At 41.7% G+C, this 23,159-nt stretch overlaps 1 protein-coding gene across 1 annotated transcript; it reads right to left on the reverse strand.

Annotated features, from left to right (window-relative positions):
* Positions 1-231: 231 nt before the first annotated feature.
* LOC124153240 (glutamate receptor ionotropic, kainate glr-3) lies at positions 232-20,489 on the reverse strand. The gene is made up of 7 exons (XM_046526338.1): positions 20,398-20,489; positions 19,326-19,517; positions 17,304-17,444; positions 11,988-12,375; positions 8,744-9,142; positions 2,528-2,901; positions 232-668 (listed from the first exon to the last, which is right to left on the reverse strand). The coding sequence occupies exons 1-7, from the start codon at positions 20,487-20,489 to the stop codon at positions 275-277; spliced, it is 1,980 nt and encodes a 659-aa protein (XP_046382294.1). The 3' UTR covers positions 232-274.
* Between the last annotated feature and the right edge of the window lie 2,670 nt (positions 20,490-23,159).

Consider the following 23,159-nt stretch of genomic DNA (forward strand, 5'->3'; position numbering starts at 1 on the left):
GCTTCATACATATTGAAAATTTAGATATAAGCGTCATTTACTTCTAAATAACCAGGTTGATGATTTAAACCACAGTAAGAAAACAAGTTTAAACCAGCAATTTACTCTACTATTATAGAGAAAAAAAATATATGGTCCACTTCACTGCTACCGCAAATATTTAATCCTTCTGCACTCGTTAGCCGCTAAAATCGTGAACTCCCGCAGCCCAAGGGTTAATATTCAGATGAAAGGTGGTGAAAATCCAGGTGACAGAGTCAATCAGGGGAACAGACTACTTCAACCGCTTCAATCCACGTGGCCGTGTCGCGCGCCGCTCCTTGGCCTCCCAGGCCCGCTCCGCTGCAAGGGCCACGGCAGCCAGGGCCAGGCCGCTCGCCAGTGCCACCACGGCGCCAAACAAGCGCTTGAGGTCCACGAGGGCGCCTTGGTTGGAGGTGGAGGCGAGCATGGAGCGTCGCTCGGCGCACGCTGTGGACCGCATGGCGAGGGCCGTCCATCGCGCCACTAATCCCGCCTCGGCCATGCGACGCAACAGGCGGTCCACGCGGCCCTTGAGAGGAGAGCCAGGCGCCAGGCCAAGCGCTACGGGCAGAGACAGCGCACAGTCGCGCATCACGTGCAGGCCGTAGCCCCCTGCATCTCCAGATGACGACGACAGTTGGTAGCTGCGAGGGACACACAAATGCATCCAAATCATATACAAAAGTAATATGCTAAAAAAACATTTCACGCACCAAAACAGGCTTCGTAAAAGAGTCAATGAGTAAATTACCCATCTTAAGGGCCGTTTTACTCGGGACACGTAATTTCGCAGGTTAGAACTGCATTAACTTCTCATTATGGTGTGAAATTGCGCGAATGCACAGACGAAATTAGGAAAGGGGCTTTTTTTCTCTATCGAACGTCCATATTATCTCGCATGCATTCCAGCAATTCACCGCTTTACACGACGTAGTATTGACTTCGCCTTCGTAGACACTTCAGACTGTGCAATTATGAGCCCCGTGTAAAATGGCATTAGACAGTTGCGGGTTAAGGGGGGATGGCTGTCCCTACCTCCTCCACCCGCAATTGATGTAAATATTGAGAAGATGGTAATGGCTATCAGACCTCAGACGCATTATTGCTGCAAGGCATTACATAATAATTCCGTGAAATTATTAACCGGCTGCTAAGAATGAGTCGCTGAATTCGAGCCATTGGCGCAAACATTTTACCGTTTCTCGGAAAAAAAATTGAATGTAAGAAAATACTGAGATAAAATTTTCAAATTTGCGATACAAGGAAATATTGATCAAGGTCTTCTTCATAAACCTTGAAAATTTCAAGATGATCCCCAATGCTTTGAGCAAATAATCGCCAAATAAACAATTTAATTTAATAATATACTAGTAATAATCAAAAAGACCTGTGACGCCCAATACTTAAGCACCAATCATGCAATTTTAATGATTTATTGAAAAGATCCTGGTCAACGTTTACCCGAATCTCCAATAATACAAAACTGCATCTGAGAAAAAATTTAAAGCTGAGGAAATTGTTAAATTTGAGAAACAGGAACATGTTGACCAGGGTCTACTGTGTGTAGGTACTCAGTAAATAAATTCTAAGATGGTGGCATACGTTCTGAGTGAGTAATCCGTCATCAAAGAAGACAAGAGAGTAGAAATATGCATCCTATTAAGCAATGAAGCCCGGTTCACAGCAATTGCTATTGGGAAGAATTCACCCGGGAAGTGAATCTAACTACGAATCTTTGACCTTCCAGACCACTGCGAAGACCACTACGATATCCAGATCCCTTAATTCCCATGGCAATTTACCGAGGTCCTTGGTTCAAGATGATGTCAAAAATGAAACCAGTTATAGAGGTTGGAGAAAAGGGCGTATCCAGGATCAAAAGTAGAGGGGGGCAAGCCCTGGTCGTTCAATTTGTAGCACAGAAAAGATTAAGGAAACCAAATTTTCAAGAAAATTGTAACAGCCCTGCATTACGTTGTTAAATTTTTTGCTCGAAAATATTTTTATTTTAATTACATATTTTACGCTAATATCACTTATCTTAGATTTAAAGAAAATTTGTTCTTAACTTTCGTTTTGAACTAAATTTACCTTTGCTTCTAGGGGGGGAGGAGCAGCTGCCCCTCTGCCCCCCGCTAGGTACACCCTTGGTTAGAGAATAATTTTGTCACGAAATTTTAACCCTGTAAGTATAGCTGATACCGGTAGGAACCAAAATGGCTGGTGATGTTTGGGTCGAGAACGCCCCATTTTCAAGCTCTGCATTTAATGCGATCTCGGGTAAGCAAAACATTCAAAGTCATGAGTTGTCCAGATCATGCGGTAACAGGGAAAACTGGCGGCCAATCGGAGCGCTTGGCTCAGAGGCTCTGTTGTTTAAAAATGGTGCGTTTTCTACCCAAACATTTGGAGTAATTTTGGTTCTTTCTGGCATCATTTACCCGCGGTTAAAATTTTGTGACACAATTTTTCTCCGCTCTGTATAAATCGAGCGTGCACCCACCTGGCGCGGGCGGCGCGTAGCCAGTACTTGTTTTCGTAGAAGGCGTACCGCCCGCGGGCGACGCGAGCCGCCACCGCGAGGTCCACCGCATCCTCGGGCACGGTGTCCGCTTCGAATCGTGCCCCCAGGCGCCGACTGGGCTCGTCTAAGGCCGTGGTGAAGAGGTGCCGTACGTGGTCACCCAGAGCTCCCAGCACGAGGCCCCGGGCGGAAGCGAGGTCGTCCAAAGTGTCGAAGTTAAGGGTGGGCGGCGGGGAGGACAGGGTGGCCGTGAGGGCGGAGCGGTATGCGGAAGCGGCGAGCAGACAGAAGAGCCAATAGGAAGAGCGGAGGAGGCGCAGGGGCCAGCGACGACCGTGAAGCGGAGGAGGGACCTGGAGGTGGCCAAAGAGATGGACGATGAGATGAATGCAGCGGAATTGATGATGGCGCATGCTTGGTGATAGCCCTAACGGAGTTGAGGTATGAAGTGAACCATTTTGCACTTTCCACATAAAAATTTATTAAACTACAGTCAACACGTTTGGCTGCACTGCAGCATTATCAAGACTAAACCAAGAAAATTAACCATACCGATCTAAATACAAAATTTATTTATTTTACACACCACCGAAAACAGCACTGTTCGGCCTTTACATCGGGGTTGATAATAGTTAACAATAGGGATGAGTCGATTCCAAATGTCGATTCTCGATTCCACCGATTCTCGGCCAAGGAATCGGAATCGAGAATCGATCGCCGAAAGTCGATTCCGATTCCATCAATTCCAGGAAGATGTATGTTTTGAGCTTAGACGATAAGTTTGGGGCATATAGGCCTACATACGCGGCCGCTACATACCTAAGCGGCCGCGGTGTCAGCCTTGCCCGCGCAGAGAATACGCCTGGCACGTGGGTGTTGCGACGAACATGCCTAAAGAGGCCTTGGAAACATGAAAATGTCGGCAAGAGAGACAAACCGACAAACCCTGAAATGCCTCGTGTTCATGAGTAACTCTCAGAGAAAAAAAAATTGGAAACCACGGGATCGTGAAGCAATGCATGCGTTTTCCGTTCTTTTATTAACAGCTGGTCACGGCAAATGAAATTATAGCGATTATGAATCACATTCCAAGAATTCATCTGGACCACCAATTTTAAAGTAAAATAGATCGAAGTTAGAGATGGGTCGAATAGCAGGTTTCTTGAACTCGAATATCGAATTCGAATATTAAATCATTGCTTGAGTATTCAAATACAGTTGGATCCGGATTTAACGTCTTCGCATTTAACGTTTTTCCGCATTTAGCGTTTATTTTTTGCGGTCCCGATCCATTCCCTATTAGGACATTGTAAAAATTATCCGTATTTAGTGTTTCCTCATTTTGCGTTTTTCCGAATTTATGGTCGTAAAAATATTTCCCGCACAAGATCTTTTTGCCCGATTTAACGTTATTTCATGACGGCTCATGCAAATGATTATCCAAATCTTCGAATTTCTGCTCATCAACAAGAAGGGTCTCATGAAAGTTTACCAAGAGTCGATAGAATCTACCGGGGAATGCTTCTACAACTGCTTTCTTCCGCGAATGCAGCGCTGGGACCTTCAACTCGCAAGCTGGGTGATTTGTCTTCTCGTAATGTTTCGCTCCCCTTCTGATCCAAACACTAGACACTTTTTGTATCAAATCCAGTCTAATGGAGCTAAGTCATCCCTTGATAACCTCTAACTACCTTATCCTTCACTTCGTGAACTTCGATGATACGTGACGACTGATGACACGAGTTTTCCTCCGAGGGCCGCTACAATGACGGTTTCCTCGTAATGTTTTCAATTGACGGCTTATGCCCCTTTCAACTCTACTTTCTACGGGTAGTCCATTGTTAGCCCAATATTTTTCCGGTCGGCTACTTACTCTTTTCAAAAGAGGCCCAATATCATTTGCGCAGTTCACTAGAAGATTCTTTCTGTAATCCATTCCAAGGTCAGTTTCCACGGAGGAACAGCGAAAGAACCGAGGAAGTGTTTCCCCTGTCATGATCATGAGTGAAAGCATTCTTTCCTAACGGAACAACATTATTTTGCATCGTAATCCAGATATCCCGGAGCCCATATACCGACATGCGGCCGGATGATATCGCTGTCGATTCAAAGATATTTATCTGGTGCTATTTTATGTCAAAAGAGAATGACAATCGGAGTTTCGACAATGAGCCTCCTGTGCGCACATTTTGGGTTCCGAGGTCATCCGAAAAAAGGAGAATCTTTTTTCTAATATGCGTACAAGTCGATGGTGATTCAACTCGATGATAACACCAGATTCGTAGTCATATATCCGCGGCCTCATGCAGGCCGAATGGAGCCCGGAGAAGTTGCTTACGCGGCGCGCTGATCACCTTGACTCCGACTCACCATATTTCTCGGCAGTCCTCGGCATGTCCATGACTCTAAATAAATCGCTCATGCTAGAAAAAAATCACCGCATAATCACGGTAAAATAGATGAGCGCGGAAAATACGAAAATCCAGCATGAATCCATTCGATGAATTTGAATTCAGTCGATGGCAAGGGGGTAGCCAGGAATATTGTTAAGGGGGAGTCCAAAACCAAGGGGGGAAATTTTTAAACAACAGGGTACAAAGGAAAGGGTTTCAAAGTAATTTTAACAACCTTCATAATGGAAAAAACTTCATTTTTTAAATATTCATTTTTTTTCATTTTTGTAAATTCATGATTTTTAAATACTTTGTTTCCTTTTGTGAAGGAAAGTAATTGTGTTTTTATATTTTGGGGGGTCCTCTCGCTGTGCCACTGGTCAGTGGTTCATCCTAAGATTTTTCCTATTTTCATTTCCAAACCCAAGCGTAACAGGATAGGTCCTGAGCATGTAAAGATATTTTTAAAAAACAACTTGAAAGCCTATGAAAATGATTTTTGATTTATAAAAATATTAATATGTTTAATAAAATCTAAAAAGCATTGTATTAATTGTATGTACCCAGAATAAACTTGAATAATGACTTTGTTTAATGGCAGGAATTTGAAAATGCATTTGGAGTCGAAAATATCCAATTCGAAAGATCAAGCTCCAAAAATCCTGTATCTGTCCATCCCTAGTTATTTTATTCCATTCAATTCTTAAATTTTAATGACAGCAATGCTACAGATAAATCAAAATCCCACCTGTAGGTGGAATTGGAATCGATGGAATCGGAATCGAGAATCGGGCATCGATTTGAAGGAATCGGAATTGGAATCGAAAAAAAGTGGAATCGACTCATCCCTAGTTAACAATCACAAACATCCATGCCCTGGATAAGGGTAACTTACCCAGGCGGGACTCGAACCCAAGACCTTCGGGTTGGCAGCCTTTACCCCGCCGCCACGGAGGCCGGAAAAAATTGCACACTCGCAAACATTTGAGAATGTGGGGGTGGAAGGTGGGGTGGAATGAGGGAGGGTTGGGAGGCCCCTACTTCACCCCAGACCAACGGTCACTTTAAAATTCCCAACCCTCCCTCCTTCCAACCCACCTTCCACCCCCACATTCTCAAATGTTTGCGAGTGTGCAATTTTGTATTTATATTGGCATGGTAAATTTTCTTGGTTTAGTCTTGATAATGCTGCAGTGCAGCGAAACATGTTGACTGTAGTTTCATAAATTTTTATGTGGAAAGTGCAGTGTTTCACTTCATATCTCATAATGGATCCCCACAAAGTATCTGCCTCATCCATCCAATTCACCTAACGAAGTTGTTTGCGAATGAGGGCCCCCGCGCGCTGACAACTTTTTCAAAGCAACTATTTAGTTGCTAAAAACCCACGGGGTCTATTCCTCCCGGCAGCAGTTTACTCACCCTAGGAATAGGTCCGAACACTTTCATTTGGTTGCGGCAACTTAAAAGTCGCCCGTACGCGAGGCCACAGTCAATGCCGTGTATTTCATTGGAACTTCCTTGAAACAACTAAATATTTGCTTTATGAAAGTTGCCAGTGTGTTGGGGCCCCAAGTACGCGTCAATTCATTGTTTTCCGTTGCGGGTGCGATTTCAGTGACTCCCGTCGTAGTGATTGCACAAACCTTATACATTTCATTACTCAAGCACTGGTAACTCCTTTAAACTGCTGTGATTCATTGATTCCGAATACTGCCTTCTTCGTGAAAGTTGCAGATCAGCATCTAATTTTCTAGCTGCATTTCGATTATTGTCAAAAATACGAAGACTTTAAACGATTCAGATTGTAATTGGTTATTTGAGGTAATCGGGATCAAAATTTCGGTGAAGTGGTTTTTTATTCTGCGGTACCCTTATATAAGTAGTGATATAATTCTTGTGTGGAGATGGATAAGTCAGAAGATCTCTACGTTTATCTAATTTATTAGCTCTTATTAAGCAAGATCCTTAACAATCACAGACTCTGTCTTAGATACATAAAGAAAACATCCAGGCCTCCTTGGCAATAATACAAAAATGATGGCGCCTTTTACGGGCGCCACATCACCACCAGCGTAGTTGAATTGAGTTGTCTATGATCTGTAAAAACCGGGATGTCGAACTAATCTTCCGCATTTTTTTGTACGCCCTTCGCCCCATGAATATATAGCAAGAACCTCCTCGGCAACAAGAGAAAATATGATGACACCATTTACGGCCGCCACATATGTGCGCGTGTCAGTTTACTAGCACCACTTACCCTTCGTTAGTACTTCGGTAGCCAACCAACGTGCATTCACACAACCGAAGTAGCCCATGCTGCCCTTGTATGCTAAAGTTTTGTAACTAGTTTTAAATGACCAATGGCAAAAATTGCATTGCACTGCAAATAACCTAACTTATCTTTCTTGAAAATCACCTCCATTATGCCAAATCTTCTTCTCCGACACATTTTCGCTCTCAATCACTCGAATGACCACATCGTTCTTCTCTTCATACTTTCTTTTTTCGGTTTCAGTCGCACCAGCAGCGCTGACCACGGTTAAGTGGTATCGTACGAACTACTGATAATGCCTGCTTTGAAAACAGACTCTCCTTGGTGTGCCACCAAGGTAAACTTTTTTTTTAAATTTTTTCACCGCTTTGGTGATTGAGAGCAATGGGAAAAATTATGGGTAAATTTTTCGGCATTGCATGAAGTAAAAAAAATAGGAGTTTTTGAACGCCCGGAAGTTATGCTGCCCGGTATGTCCGGGTGTAAGTGGGTGTTGCGTAATAGGGTGCCTCGTTTTGCCACTTTTTTTTAGGAGCGAATCGTAATACCCGGCAAAAGTTGCGTACCCGGGTGGGTATTACAGATATGATTTTTTTTCAAAATCGGTTAATATCTTCTGTTCGCCATTTTGTCTTGAAATTTCGAAATTTTCAACGAAAAACGTTAAAAATGTAAATAATTTAAATTTGGTTTCAGCAAGCACTCATTTTTTCCAACGGTGTATAACATTGGTCTTTCCTTGATATTTTAGACCAAATACGTCAGATCTATTCCTTTTAATTATCGAGAAAATGACCTTTTATCGTGTCCCCGAAAGCAGTTTTTGTGGGTAGGCATCCCGCAATACGCATTGTCATTCTACGCAATGTATGCGATAAATGACGCGAAATAGAGATGTTTTTCAGTCTAAAACGTGTAAATGATGTCTGAAGTTGTCAAGGGTAGTCACTAGGGTGAGTGTATGCTCTTTTATGCCAGAAGATATTAACCGATTTTGAAAAAAAATCATATCTGTAATACCCACCCGGGTACGCAACTTTTGCCGGGTATTACGATTTGCTCCTAAAAAAAAGTGGCAAAACGAGGCACCCTATTGCGTAATCTCACGGAGTAAGGACGTTTTGCGTAATCTCACGGAGTAAGGACGTTTAGCGTAATCTCTTCCATGCCAAAAAACCACGTTTCTGCATTTTTCTTTGCTTTATCTACACATGAAATTCTAAAATTACAACAAGAGTATGGAGAGAGAAAGAGAGTTATCATTTAACACACTAAATTTTATTTTCATTGCTCATAACTAGAGGGAAAACATTAAAACTGAATACAGTATGACTGACTGACGCATAACAAAATGAATTTATAGATATTCCTTTTGTCATGTAAAATTTTACTACGATGCTAGGGAAAAATATCGGTGCCAACCTCAGAGGAAACCCTTTGTAATAGAATGATACACACACATTGCCCTCTACTTATTACGAGGAACAACAGCAATGCTTTAAAAAATCGCGCTTAGAAGCGGCTCACCTGTAGCAGGACGGCCCACGAGTCCAATATAGCGTGGACGAGGGCCGAGGGGCGGCCGAGGCTGTGTGCCAGGGCCCAGTGGGTCAGCGCCGTGGCGAACAGGGCCGCTCCCAGTGCCAACCACATGACCGCATCGAAGGGCAGCACGAGCGTGAGCCAGGCGTTGTCGAGGCGTGACTCAGGCGTGAGGAACGTGTGGCACTGCACAGTGTATGCCACCGAGAGGTCGAACTGGTCCAGGAAGGGCGGAACGTATACTAGGTTACCCAGGGCGATGTCCGCCTCGCCCCGGGCCACGGCACCCACCAGGCCAGTGCCGTTTGCTGCGCCTCCCCATCGCCCCTCCACCTCTGAAAGCCGCGCCTCGAAGCCCATGGACGCGGCCAGCGCTGACAGGATCTGCAATTCAATTCGGTCTCGCTGACTACGTTTCACGGCGTAAAATCATATTTCTCGGCTGGGTTTCTCAAGGGGATTAGCTGCAGATGCTTTTTAGGTAACTAGGCCTCTCCTTCATCTCCAAATTTTGTTGGTTATGGAAAGAAAATTGTTGTACGACGCCACGTACATTGCAACAGTCCCGAGGCCGAAGCCAGAACTTATAAAGCTAAAGTAATAACCGCGGATAGGAGAGAAGAATTCTAAGGGAGATAAGGGGTAGGCTGACGCTTTGAATGGAGCGTGTACTGTGTGGGAAGGTTATGTTAAAATCCCTGTAAAAGGGAAGTTCGGCAAGAGATGAAGAAGTAGAACAGGATATAGATTGAATTACAGGAAGTAACACTTTTTTTGAATCGGGAAGGTAAGTTGATTGTGAGGAGAGAGAAGAGGTGGGGTGATTCAAAGTAATCCCACAGTTAAACCTTGCTTAACATAACTTAGCGCTATCAAATTTTACTGCGATAAACATTCCTACCACGTCAACATTATACGATAGCTAGCGAGCCACCTTATGGGAATGTGGCACAGGGTTGGTATTTCCACCTAACATTCATTAAGCTACGTGCAGATACTACCAGGGGCGGATCCAGGATTTCTTTCTGGGGGGGGGGGGGGGGCACAAGCAAGGCCGTATCCAGGATTTTGTTCTCTGGGGGGCACAAGGATACTTCGCAATAGAAAACGAACGCAATGATAATGGACCGTATTAAAAATCTTGCATATTTTTTAAGGGTCTGGGGGGGGGGGGGGCCCGTGTCCCGCATATGGATACTACCACAATTGCACGTGACATTGCGTGGCCGCGGTTAGCTGTCGCCGAGGCCGAGTATGCACCATTCATTCCGCTGCCTACCACTGTGGTCGCATCCGTATTCTGCACATTTTGATCGTCGAAAAGGGTCGAAAATTGGTCCGCTAATCTGAAGTCCGTATTCTAAAAATGACCAGAAGGTAGTTGTTCCGAGCGGGTGTAGGGTCTGCCTGTAGGATATTCCTGCTACGTGCAATGTATGATAGGCGTACGATTGGTGATTTTATAGTAAAGCCGTTTTACGGATTAAAACTTCACTGACACACGAAAGAATAATTCCATTTACGGTTTTTGGTTTTGTGAGTCATGTCTATTAAATGCCTCGAACAGCTCCAACTTTTTTCTCAACAAACCAATACGTTTTCTGCCTATCGGTACCGTAGAACAAGAATAAGGATTGGCACGCAATATTAATATCTGAACTCGATCAGCACCCACGATTTATTTTCCATGTGATGCAAAGTTTATATTTTAATACCTGCTTAATATCCGAGTCGAGACGACCTTTTGCCGTTGGAATAGCAGAACTTTGCTAAAATTGGACACACTCCATCAGGAAAGTTGGATTTGTGGTAATGTGCGCAATGCGGACAGTGTCGGTCGAGGCAGATTTGGTCACTATGCGGAAAACGGACGTTCTTATCTACCGAGGCAAGTAAAATGTGCGGAGTACGGATCGGACATGCAACAAAAATTAAAAATATGCAAGAATATCTAAGTGTATACCGAACCTTGATTACGACTTGGCACAATATTCAGTACGATAAAGTAAATAAAAAAAATATTTTAATAAGTACGCTTTTTCCAAAAACCAAAACTAATAAGTAAAAAATAAGCTAGTTATCACTCGGATAATAAAGCGAGGGTGTTGGTTTAGGTTTATTGGAAATAAACGTATGGAAGCCTGGTAGGCGAAAGTGTCCTCCTTTGCTTTGCTTTCTTTCCAATAAGAATAAGAATTGGCACGCAATATTAATATCTAAACTTGATCAGCACCAACGATTTATTCTCCCTGTGATGCAAAGTTTATTTTTTAATTTTTTGCGCATTTTACAATTTTTTGGGGGGAAAGGTATTTTTAATCTTTTTATATTATGTGAATTTAATACCATTTTGGGTTGAATCTGGTAAACGATTGAACCAGGGCTGTTAAAGAAATTTCTGCCAAAAAATTGATGCGGAAAAAAAACCTTGAATTTTTAGTCTTCATCCAGTTATCATCTGCAAGCATTTGAAAAATTTATCAAAACTGCGGTAGAAATTACATTAGATGCAGGCTCCATCTGCAGCAGATTAGAAAATTTTCATCTGCAGAATTTTCCAAATGCGCGGATATGATAACTAGATGAAGACGAAACTTTTTGGCAGATTGTACACATTTATCAGCTCTGTATTAAACTCAAGATTTTTTTACAAAAAAATTCAAATGTGAAAAAACAAGATTTCGGAATCAACTGCGCTTGAATTAGTTTCCTCCGGCGACTTTCAGGATCAAAAGTTATATGAGAAACATTGGTTAGATAATAGGCCTCTGATGAGAGACATAGGTTTCGTCTTCAGAATTTTTTTAATGCGCGGATATGATAAGTAGATGAAGACGAAACGTTTTGGCAGATTTTACACATTTATCAGCTCTGTATTAAACTCAAATTTTTTACAAAAAAAGTTAAAATGTGAAAAAACAAGATTTCGCAATGAACTGCGCTTGAATTCCTTTCCTCCGACGACTTTCAGGATCAAAAGTTAAATGAGGAACATTGGTTAGACTTAATAGGCCTCGGATGAGACACATAGGATAGGTGATGAATGATATGAAGTAGAAGGATGAAGTAATTATTAAAATATTAGCTGATCGAAGAGTTCATTGGAGAGATGCGTCAAACGAATCTCAGGATTGAAGACGGTTGATGATGATAAATGGAAATAATTAACAAAGAAACAGAAGTGCCAAATGAAAGGCCATTTTCGTACTGCGAGAGGAATCGGTCGCACCTGGACTTCCACGCCGGAGAACGAGCTGGCGTTGTCCGATGGTCTGACGGCCGAGGGCACGTGGTCGAACGTTGATACGAGTAGGGGCGCACCCCTCAGCGCCAGGGTCTTGTCGGGGAAGAGGCGGCGCCCTGGTTGAGAGGGGCGCAACAGCCAGGCGCCATCGCTCCATACCTCCACGAGATACGTGGGCCCAGCGCCGCTCTCGGCCGGGAAGCGAACTGTGCGCACCTCGAACCACGGCACCGCGTCTTCGCCACCTCCGCCGCGGTGGGTCTTGACGAAGAGCACGTTCACCATCTTCCTCCACAGGTGAAGATTTTGAGGGGAGAAGAGCTCTTGGTCGTACATGAGAACGAAGTCAACCCGTGTGTTCAGCCGACGCTCCCTGAAATGACACAGATAGAGCACGTTATCAACAGTCCTCCGTATTGATTCCACGAGGAAAAAGGCCCCTGCGACGGGAATGGAGCCAAGGGTTTACGATCGGTCAAAAATAAATCTGCATGAACCTCGGCAATATTACCACGGAAACCGAGGCACCTTGATACTAGAGTGGTCCGTAATTCGTTTTACGCAGAAGGTGTGTGCTTGACACTGATCGGCATTATTCCGATCAGTTTTCGTTCCCAAAATTTGATCCCGATTGGTTGAGACACGATCGGCATATGTTGCGTTTGAAATTTTTCATACCGACGACTCACTACATGCCTTTGTATCGTCGTCGGAATAAAAATGTTTAAGCCAACTAATTTCGAATATGTTGGCAACGAATTGGAACCAACTGTTCGGAATGAGAATCTCATGTTAACTCAATATTAACACAATTTTAGAGAAAATTCGTAAATCTGAAATGACTCTTCATGACCATATACAGTAAAAAAATATAATATGTGGCTCCTCGGGCATATTGAGATAAATTGAAATTAATATCTTGGTGTGGATATAGCAAAATAGTATCTATCGAATGTCCAAATGTTGTCCCAGGTTGGTTCAGATATCAATTGGTAAATGTTAACCATAAATGGATATATATATATTAGAAAACCTAGCTGTGAGACAGGCTCGAGCAAGTATTAAGAATGGCAAACATAGCTCCAAAGTGAATCAATGGAATTCTTATCCGCAATCCGCGATACCTAATGAAGTTTTTGATATCTGGCGGCCAAAATTCGAAGCTATGGAAAGTTGATCGCGTGAATAAAGCTGTTAGAGCGCTAGTGGCATTCGTGATTTTTTTAAATGGTGTACGTGAAGATTGAGATTAACGTTTTCGATGCGTTATGAGATGGCTTTCATGCAATAAGCTTTCCTGAATAAATTTTTGACCGGAATGAATTTTGTATCAAGTCTAAATAGCATTAGATAAACGTGCACTTTCGGGGCCCCTCCGAGGACACATTGTACACAACATGTTTGCACATTTCCGAAACAGACTTGTACATAATGCTCCATTACGCATAGCACTGGAGCCGTCGTTCTTCCCTGACGAAATCGTAAATTTAGCCTCTCGAGGTTTACAATTGAATTTACCTGTCTGGAGCACATACTCGTCGACGGATACTCCTGCAGACGAGATATCATTCATACAGCACGTAATCAATAACTTGATCGGAATGAAGCGAGTTCGTGCCTTCAGTCGAAGGCAGCTGGCCAACATCCATGTTCTTTACAAGCACAGAGAAGCACAGAGAGAAGCTGTATAGGTTACAGTGGCGTAACTATGGGGGGATGAGGGGATGTATCTCCCCCAAAGCCTCAGAGGAAACAAAAATATATTTAAAAATCTTGTCTGGATTTGATATATAATAACTGCCTCCGCTTAAAATTAAATTTTAAGTGCAAAAATGATATAATATGCATTTCCCGGCATGTTATTTTTCAAACATTTTCCTAAACTCCCCGTTTCCTGATTTTATAATTGGTCCCAGCGATGTAGCTCGGGGTAAAGTTGCGGACAAAAAAACGTGCAAAATCGGACCAAAAACAGCCTGCCCACAAAATAGGAGACAAATGGTGGTAAGCCGGAATTAATTCCTGTCTCCCCACTGAGGTGGTTCTCCTTTACATAACTCTAGCGAAGAAGAGCCAGGCACTGGTATGCCACAAATAATTCCATACTCCCCTGTGATCGTTTCTCGCAATAGAAGGGATTGCTTTACCAAATATTATATTTTATTTATAATTCAATGGGTGTCAGAAAGGCTCTCAACAAATTTTACCATTGAGCGCAGAATAATTTCGCCACTGCAGCAGTTTGAAGTTTCAACTTGAATTACGCGCCAAAAACGTAACTCTCGGGCGACGCCGTGTTGATGACGCGTAAACGTCTTGATATCTGTATTACTCGCATTAAGAGTGCATTGACGTATGCGTTACTTTGAGTATAAATAAACAGTAATAAAAACGGAGAAATTTAAATGAGTGGGAGGAAACCTTACGTATAATGTTGTGTGCCGAGATGTGAATTTACCTCTCGTTAAACACCAGAAAAGTATTTTTTGTTGTGCCTAACGACCCAGACCGAAGAAATCGGTTGTACGACGCGCACGGAGACTGCATATTCCTTCAGAAATAGACTGTTATAGAATTTTTGGGAGCCATTTTAATGCAAGTTACTTCTGCTTCTCAAAGGAATTTAATTTTCATTACTCTTTTCGTGTCTTTGGCCACACATCGCAAAAATTTCGTATGTGCTTAAATACATACGCACTCAACGGGAAAATTTCCTTTTCAATTGCAAATATATCACTCAGCTTCAATTTATGTTGGATTTAATGATTATTTCGTGTGCATTTACTGCATATTTCCCCCAGTTTTCACTCTTTGTTTTTATATCTTGTACATACATTGAAAGCCAATCACTGCAACGGAAATGGTCTTCGACGCTAACGTAATGAAATGTCAAATAGTAAAAGGTACTGCTTGATAATCTCAAATTTGTACTCCAGGAATTAAAACGGTATCGTATTACTCGCAAAAAGCAGAAATAAGCACAATTGACACCAGGAGATACCGCCAGGTTGACTAATAGAAGCACAAATAGTAAATATTAACCAGGGATAACTTTTCAAGTCTTGCAACAAAACAGAGAAACCGGAGGCAAGTGCGCACTGAAAGAATACTAGCAAATAGTTTGGCTATCATAAATCTAAACATAATAAGTATCAAATAATAAAATGTAATGTTTGACTCACTTCGCCAGACTTCAAACTGTTCGTTAACGCCAACGCCAGGATTTTATCCACGTTTTTTTCCTAATTTTAAAAAGCTGCATTACCATTAATAAAAGCATAATAGCAGTGAAAGCGAAATTATGATTATTAAAAAAACCTAAAAATTAGTAAGAAAACGAGCTGATAAGAAGTTGCGAGAAACAGCCCCGAACCCTCATCCTTCAATACTCATTGTCAGCTAAAATCGTTGGCCACTAGCCCACCGTGTTCACGTCAAAGGAACTACATAATAAGTATTATAAGGGTGAAAACCGATGCAAGTATGCAGTACATTCACACGAAATAATCGTTATATCCTACGTAAATAGGAGTGGAATGATAAATTTGCAGTTATAAAATAATTCATCCCTTCGAGGGCATATATATTCACTCACCAGCGGAATTTTGCCGCGCGCAGCAATAAACTACGAAAGGAGGAAAGGGTACTATATACCTACTATTTATAAATTGCCTTGAGAAGCAGAAGTGGTGCCACGAACTTTGTCCTCAAACTTTTGAAAGTGACTGCATGGGTAACTCTGATGTAAATATAACATGTACTTACTTTTCATGTAAATATCCCCGTCTCTGAGTTACTCTTTCATTTTTATGACAATATTTATACAATTTTTAAAGTACGAAACTGAATTGAAGAATAACCAGGAACATAGGTTGACCAAAGCGAGGCCTCTGCTGCTCCAAATGAAATTTGGATGCTAATCCTGAAAGAAACGGAGAGAGCCCCGAATTTCCTCTCTTCAGAGGGCAAGAAAAAGGCTAGTAGTGGAAAGATATTGATTGTGATGATTTGTTCTTTTATTTTATAATTTACATCCGGAAGCTAAGAAGTAGTAATAAGTACCTACAGGATTTAACGATGTTGTGTCCACAAATTGAAGCATCCACGATAATCGCCGTGATTACTGTCTCACTCAAAACTGTTAACATTTCATCTTAAAAAAGTTTCATTTCAATGAAATGATTCGTTTTCAGATAAAAAAATTGTTCAGAGTCTCTGTTGATAATGTCGGTACAGTTCGGGAATCAGCCAGGACAAAATTAACGTTAAGCTTTGCCAAATTGAAGAACTTTTCGCCACTATTTCTACGAACCCGATGCGTTTACGGCTTCTCCAAGCGTTACTCATACGGCATCCATGAGGTTCACACGACACGCCGCGTAAGCCAATAGAAATGCGTTTCGCATCGTGGGCGTGGCCGAAGCTCCTAGCGGACTTTTAAAGCTAATTATCTCGGTTAAAAATCGAATTTGAGCTCTGAAAATTGGCCTGTGTGTTTTTCATTCATATCTTTTTGGTTTTAAATGACGGAATCCATTTTGAATTTTGAGTGCTCCCTCCTATTGATCCACGATTCTCGCGATTGGGCCAAGATTCTCATGATTGGGTCAAGACAAGCAACAAGGTAACAACTGTTAGCCCAGCAAGGCCAACCTTGGTGCAGAGCACACAGGTGGACAACTGCTGCCGCCAACGAACATAGCATTCGGGAATGGACAATGCAGCTGGTAATGGAGCTTGAAGAATATTGCAGGCACTCATTCGCCATCACTACACTAGCTTCGTCGAGGAAGGGACAACTGCCCCTTCAAAAGCTCACAGCGGCTCTCAATTGGGGCACTCAAATTCATTGAACTTAAATGACCAATTAAAAAGTTTGTTATGAAAATCGCAGCTATGAACCCATCCAAGCAGAGGCGCAGCTAGGAATTAAGGCTAGGGGGCGTTTTAGGCGCAAAACTTTGGGGTGTCTGAGGGAGTGGAATACCCGCCTGGATAAGCGGGGGGTGCGGGGACCCTCCCCTAGAAAAATTTTCATAGAAATGGTTCAAAATTGTGAGTTTTGTGGCCTTCTGAGGGATATTTTATTAATATTTACGCTATTCTAAAAGTAATATTAATCCAATTAAGTGAAATGGATTAAACTTCAAGATTTCACTGAGCTCTGGGGGGGGTTTATCCCCCAAAACCCCCCATCGCTGCGCCAATGCATCCAAGATAACTGATCGTTAGAGGACGTTTCCAGTCGCAAAATCGCCTAAACTTCGCAAGGCTGTAATCTCTCTCAAGAACTGAAGGTACCTCTCTCCGCGGCGAAGGATGCCGGCTGCCCGTGAGCCGTCTCCCAGCAGCAAGATGGCGAGGCGGCAGCCGTCGCCCTGGGCAGCACGCAACACAGACCACAGCCCTGGATCATCCCCCTCCTCTCCTGCACCATCCACCCTGCAACCAACCAAAGATATATATAATGCAATCAAAATACAACACATTCCGAGATTTTTAAATGACGATGTATATTTTTCGCGATTAAACGAAAAGTGAAAAATTTCAAGCGCGCAAAAACGCGACGGCTAAGTAGGAAAGATGGGAAAAAGTCCGTGTGACGTATTTCTGGTTCCCCCTGCCGCCTTGTGATGTGACCTTGGGGCGAGGCTTGAGCGCTGATACGATGCAGGCTGCTAGCAGGAAGCTGAGTACCCTGCTAGCTGGTAGCGCTTGGCTTAAATAAGGATTATTAATATCCTATCAAACGAAGGAAACTTTCCGGCCTTAGCCAGTTTTAATAGGTGATTATTAAGAGATGTTTCCCTGAGCTCTGTGCCTCATGCATGCATTAGTAATCTTAGACGATGTAAAACTCCTATCTACTCGTATGAAACTAGGTCCCTGTGACGTCACGTGGAGCGGAATCGCATTGGCGCCAATCTGGCCTTTTTCAAATGAGGCTAAAATTGACCGTTGCCATTCGTCTAAACTGGGATTTCTAAAACCAAATAATTTGTATATTATGAATACACTAATGGTGGGTAAGGAATCATAATCATTACATTTCGTTTTCTTTGATGAAGGAAACTACCCTATTAGGTACACATGGACGTACAAAAAAGTGTCATAGTTAGTTTGAGAGTTATTGCACAAATTCATTTGACATTTAATGGTCATCATCATCATTATTTAACAATCCTAAGTCAATTATGAAAGACACTTTGTTTCTTCCACAATGTTATAAAAATTTCTATTTCATTACCGATTTCGGCTATTACACCATTATCAGTAGTTAGTGTCATAATCGGTAATAGTATTTGATAGTGGTGTAATAGCCGAAACCGGTAATAAAATTGAAAATGTTTTTAAATTTGAAAATTGTGGAAGAAACAAAGTGTCTTTCGTTATTAATATGGAGCCCTTCCACCACGTACAAGCTTCAAGTTTCGATCTAACAATCCTAAGATTGGTTTGACGCAGCTCTCCATTCCTCTCTCCTATCCGCTATTTTCCTATCCTATTTTCATAGCGACGAATTTATTCTCTTCTACACCCTTAATAATCTGTCCTATGTAACTTATTCGAGGTCGTCCCATGTCTTTCTTCCCTTCCTCCTGTCCTTCTCAGGTTGTTTTCATCAGGCCATCATGTCTGATAATGTGGCCAAATAAGTTATCCCGTCTTCAGTTTAAGGCCTTTAAAACACTTCTCTTATATGAAAAAATAAAAGATAAAGAAGTTTTGCATGGTTGCCAAACTGGTTTAGGGGTTCAAATGGTGAGGGAACACGCAAAAAATTACATTGCGGAGTTTAAAAGAAGCAAACCTGCTATAGTTTGCAGATATCACCTGTAAGGTTTACCTCTTCAACAATTCTTGATTTCAAAGATGCACCCAGTGTCCACATTTTGCACCCAACGAGTGTATAAATTCAAATGCCCCGCAGCCGCAAAAATCAAATCACAATTATTGCAAAGTCAGGTGAGCAGCAGCTTTGCTCCGTCAAAAATCATTTGGCCATGCCGTAGTTTATAAGGTATAATTGCATTATTAACGGGGTGATACGAAGAAAGTTTACCGAATAAATAGGAATCATCTACTTGAATTGTCCCTCGCCTTTTTGGTAAAATAAATCTATGAATATTGCGACACTTTACATACCAAGTGTTACTCAATCAAACATTGCGACTTATGTCTTTAAATCTCGGCTTTGATAAAACATTTTCAATTTTATTTCAATCATATAAGCTGTACTACCATCAAATATGCGAGCAGCAGATGAGTTTATTTGCCGCAACAAAGAGGGCTACTAGCTCACTCTCCTCGTAGACAACCCACCTGTACTCGTAGGTGGGCAGTCCGTCCCAGACGCTGTCAGCAGAGACAAGGCCCACGTGCATGGCGTCACACACGATGGCTGCGCAGCGCAATTGATGACGCAGTGGTCCCAGCTCCTCACCCATCCAACGACTTACGAGATCACGCATCAGCCAAAGCAAGTGACGCCGCACGGTAGCGTTGCGTTGAACCCTGGAATGGACGCCATTAAATAAAGGCTATGCGCCAGCACCCGAAGGCCAATCCTGGTTTACGCGTCGAAATTTACTGCTATAACCACCGAACTCAAAACAATAGAAAGTTGATCGCAATGCACCGCGCACGAGTGCAGTTGAAGCCAAGCTAAAGACAGTTTAGACCCTATAAAAGCGGGCGACTCCCACGTATTTTAAATGGGGAAATGCGCAAGATTCGATTAAGGGAAAAAAACTGTTCCACGAGATCCAAGTAATTTATCTTTCGAGTCTCAATCCCATTCGAATTATATGAGCTGAGAAAAATTATCCCAAAATGCGCGATTTTACATGCATTAAAAATTTATTTAACTTTTAGTACGCTTCGTTTTAATTTTTTTCCTATTTTTTAAATTTTTATCTTATTTTTGATTTCTTGCAGTAATTGTATTATTTTCGTAAATTTTTAATCAATGACTGGCAATTGTTCATCCGAAAAAATAATATTCGTACGAACAAACAATTTAAAAACATAGAACTTACCAATTTATAATGAGTGTAAGATACTGAAGATAGGAAAGAATTCGGATTCAATAAAAAAATGTTTCCTTTGGAAGTCTATAGCATGTGCTTTGTAATCGGCGATACCATAGTTTTTCTTGAGATTGTGACGCAGAAAATTGTTTTTATCTTTACAGTATCTGCCACGTCCTTCGTGCTACATTGAATTTGAAAAGGAGAAATATTTTTCTTTGAAATGAAATGAATTTACTTATGCGAAATTCCCGTCGAAGAGCGGAAATTTCCGAATAATCCACGGAAATTATAAAAAATTCAATAATAATACCTAGATACGGAGATTTGAAGAATTCACCTCTGACATCCTGACACATACTCACTCGGAGCTGTTGACAGTGACGCTTCCACCCTCAACAAAGGTGATGTTGGTGGCCGCTGTTGATGCTGCTATCGGCGTGGTGGCAGTCGTCATTACTCGGGTAACATGACTAGTATGTCCTGAGAAGGAAAGTCCCCTATTCAAAAGTGATAAATCAAAACATTGATACCAACAGAGATAGCCCCTGTGATTTCCAAAGTATTTACACCTTTAGGACCACCTTTATCAGGGAACTTTTAAAAACAGTTATCCTGATTATCATCATAATTTGGAAAACAAAAGTTATACAAAACGAACGATCTAAGCAATCCTGACATAAGGTCCTCGCAAAAGTAAAACGCAAGAAAGATGTTTTACTCTCGAGGGTAAATGAAGATAGAATTATATGAATGCTTTATTTTTTTCGAATTTTATCCAAGGAAAGAATACAGCTCCGCTAGTTAGCATATTAAAGGAATGTGCAAGGTTTTCATCACCTGAGGTCGTGGTTTTCCTCTCCTTGGCCAGCACAGGAGAGAGAAGCATCAGAAGAAAATAAGCAGTTGGGGTTGCCATGACGATGGACCACGTGGCTTGTGGTATCCCCACCTCCGCGACCCTGCTTCATACGCTACCCTCCCCGCTGCAAAGAAAAAAATCCGGATATTTTGTTATTAACATAAATGATGTAGTGCATTCAACTGGTGACTCTTTAATGTGCAAGAGATTTAGGGTACCGCCACGTATTGCAAAGGAAGGTGCTCTTCACCTCAGGAAAATATATAGGTATATTTTGAACGGCTGAATGGCTGCCACCGCGAAAAAATCACACTTCATCAAGCGGTACCCCACGGCGCGGCTGGGATACGGTGCACCACGTGGACGAGGATTTAATCGGGGCCGAGAATTAAGTGGCACTATCCTCTTTGGTAAAGCCTCTGTTTACGTATAGGGCCAGGGCGAGGAAGACAAGAGCAAACAAGATATCATGATATACCAGATGGGCAGAGAATGAATATACCGGGACGATGGAGCCACATGATGGTGACGCGGCTTAGAAGACGACGCCCAAAATGAACAACAGGGGAGCTATAGTTCTGCAAACGTATTCGATCATCTTGGAACTCAAACTCACGACGAATGTGAAGCACTGGTTTATAAGTCCTTTTGGTTGAAGCAGAGTGGATGGGTAGCACCATATAGATTTTTCGTTTTGATGCAAACTATTACTTTGTCACATTTTAATGAAAACCTACGTTCAAATTAAATCATAACGGCACCTTATCTCTGGTAGTAGCGAGTTAGGCGTGGCACTCCCTCGGAAGGGTCGCTAATGCATGTTCGGAGGAAAAGCCACAGTGCGTGCATATGAATGCAGGCGGTGTGAGTTCCCGTCAAGTATGTATCGCTCAATGCAGCATAAAACTACCCTATTTTAAAGAAAGCTAAAAGTCGTACGTATAAAATGAAAAATTTACGGAATGTATTATACCAAGTTAAGATGACGAAGGTAGATATCAGAAAAGTACGAGTAAAACCACGCATGAAATTTAAAGAAAAAGTATTCATTCGATAGTCCTAACACTATCCACACGATAGTCACTTTCTGGGTATGAAACTGTAACATCTACGAAAATTCCCCTCTTATTTGAACCAAAACATCTATATCTAAAATTATCTTGCAAGCCATCTAAAGAGGTTTCTGGCAGATGGTGAACCACCACTAACATGCACCAAAGCATTAAAATTTACCTCCACTAACATGCACTACGCAACAAGCACGCTGCATACGACACATTAGCTATTGGAGTAATCTATATTCTACTTACGCTGGAAATCTGCCTATGAAGGCAGAAAATGCAAAACATACTTTTAAAAATACTAAGGAAATGAAGAAACATGTATTTAAGAATAAATTATTTACTAAGCTGAGCTACCAGTCAACTCACTCATTATTTAGTTATAACGGTGACGCCATAACCTCTTATCGATCGCGAATAAAATACACTTTCTCTCTTAAAATCTCTCTTATTTCATTTTATGACCTGATGTACTGTAGTATGTAGGCATTCGTAATATATGGTTAACCTCGTCGAAAAATAAACTACTCATGACTCTACGTAATGGATTTAGTCTAGTTATCAATTCACGTCTGTTCCAGTTATCAATTTAGGTATGTCAGTGATTCCCATCCGAGTTGTTGTAAAATGTCAGTAACACGTTCAGCATTTGATATGGTTTGTTGGAAATGAGGAAACTTGAAGTTTGGGCTGGGAACTTATCATTGTTAGAAAAAGAAAACAGTTTAGAAAAACTGAATTTATTTAAAGCAACCCACATAACATAGACTTCCGAACCATATGAACTTTGTAATTTTCCTCTCGTAAATGCATGCCCAAATTTTATGCCATATTTATGTGTGTTTATATTGATGCCCACAAGTTTTTTCTTTTCTTCTGTTCTCATTGCAGTACTAAGAAATGATAACGCCATCATTACCGATCTTAAAAATTATTTTTTAAAGTCATAATTCATTTTCAAAGGCCCTAGTTGTGTGAAAGATTGTAGCACATGAGGGGGCGGCATTTTTAAAAATTCGCGTTCTATGAAAAATCAATACGTAACAGTAAAAATAGTTGAATTTTAACTGAGTTCAAATGAGCATTTTAGCAGTAGTAAGCGAGATTGTATGCAACTCAAAGAAAAATATTTTTCACTATTGCCTTCATTACATCTCATCATCGAACAGGAAATGTTGAGAATAGTATAAAATGTCGGAACGTG

This window comes from Ischnura elegans, chromosome 2 (genome assembly GCF_921293095.1).
Source record: "Ischnura elegans chromosome 2, ioIscEleg1.1, whole genome shotgun sequence".
Classification (NCBI taxonomy): Eukaryota; Metazoa; Arthropoda; class Insecta; order Odonata; family Coenagrionidae; genus Ischnura; species Ischnura elegans.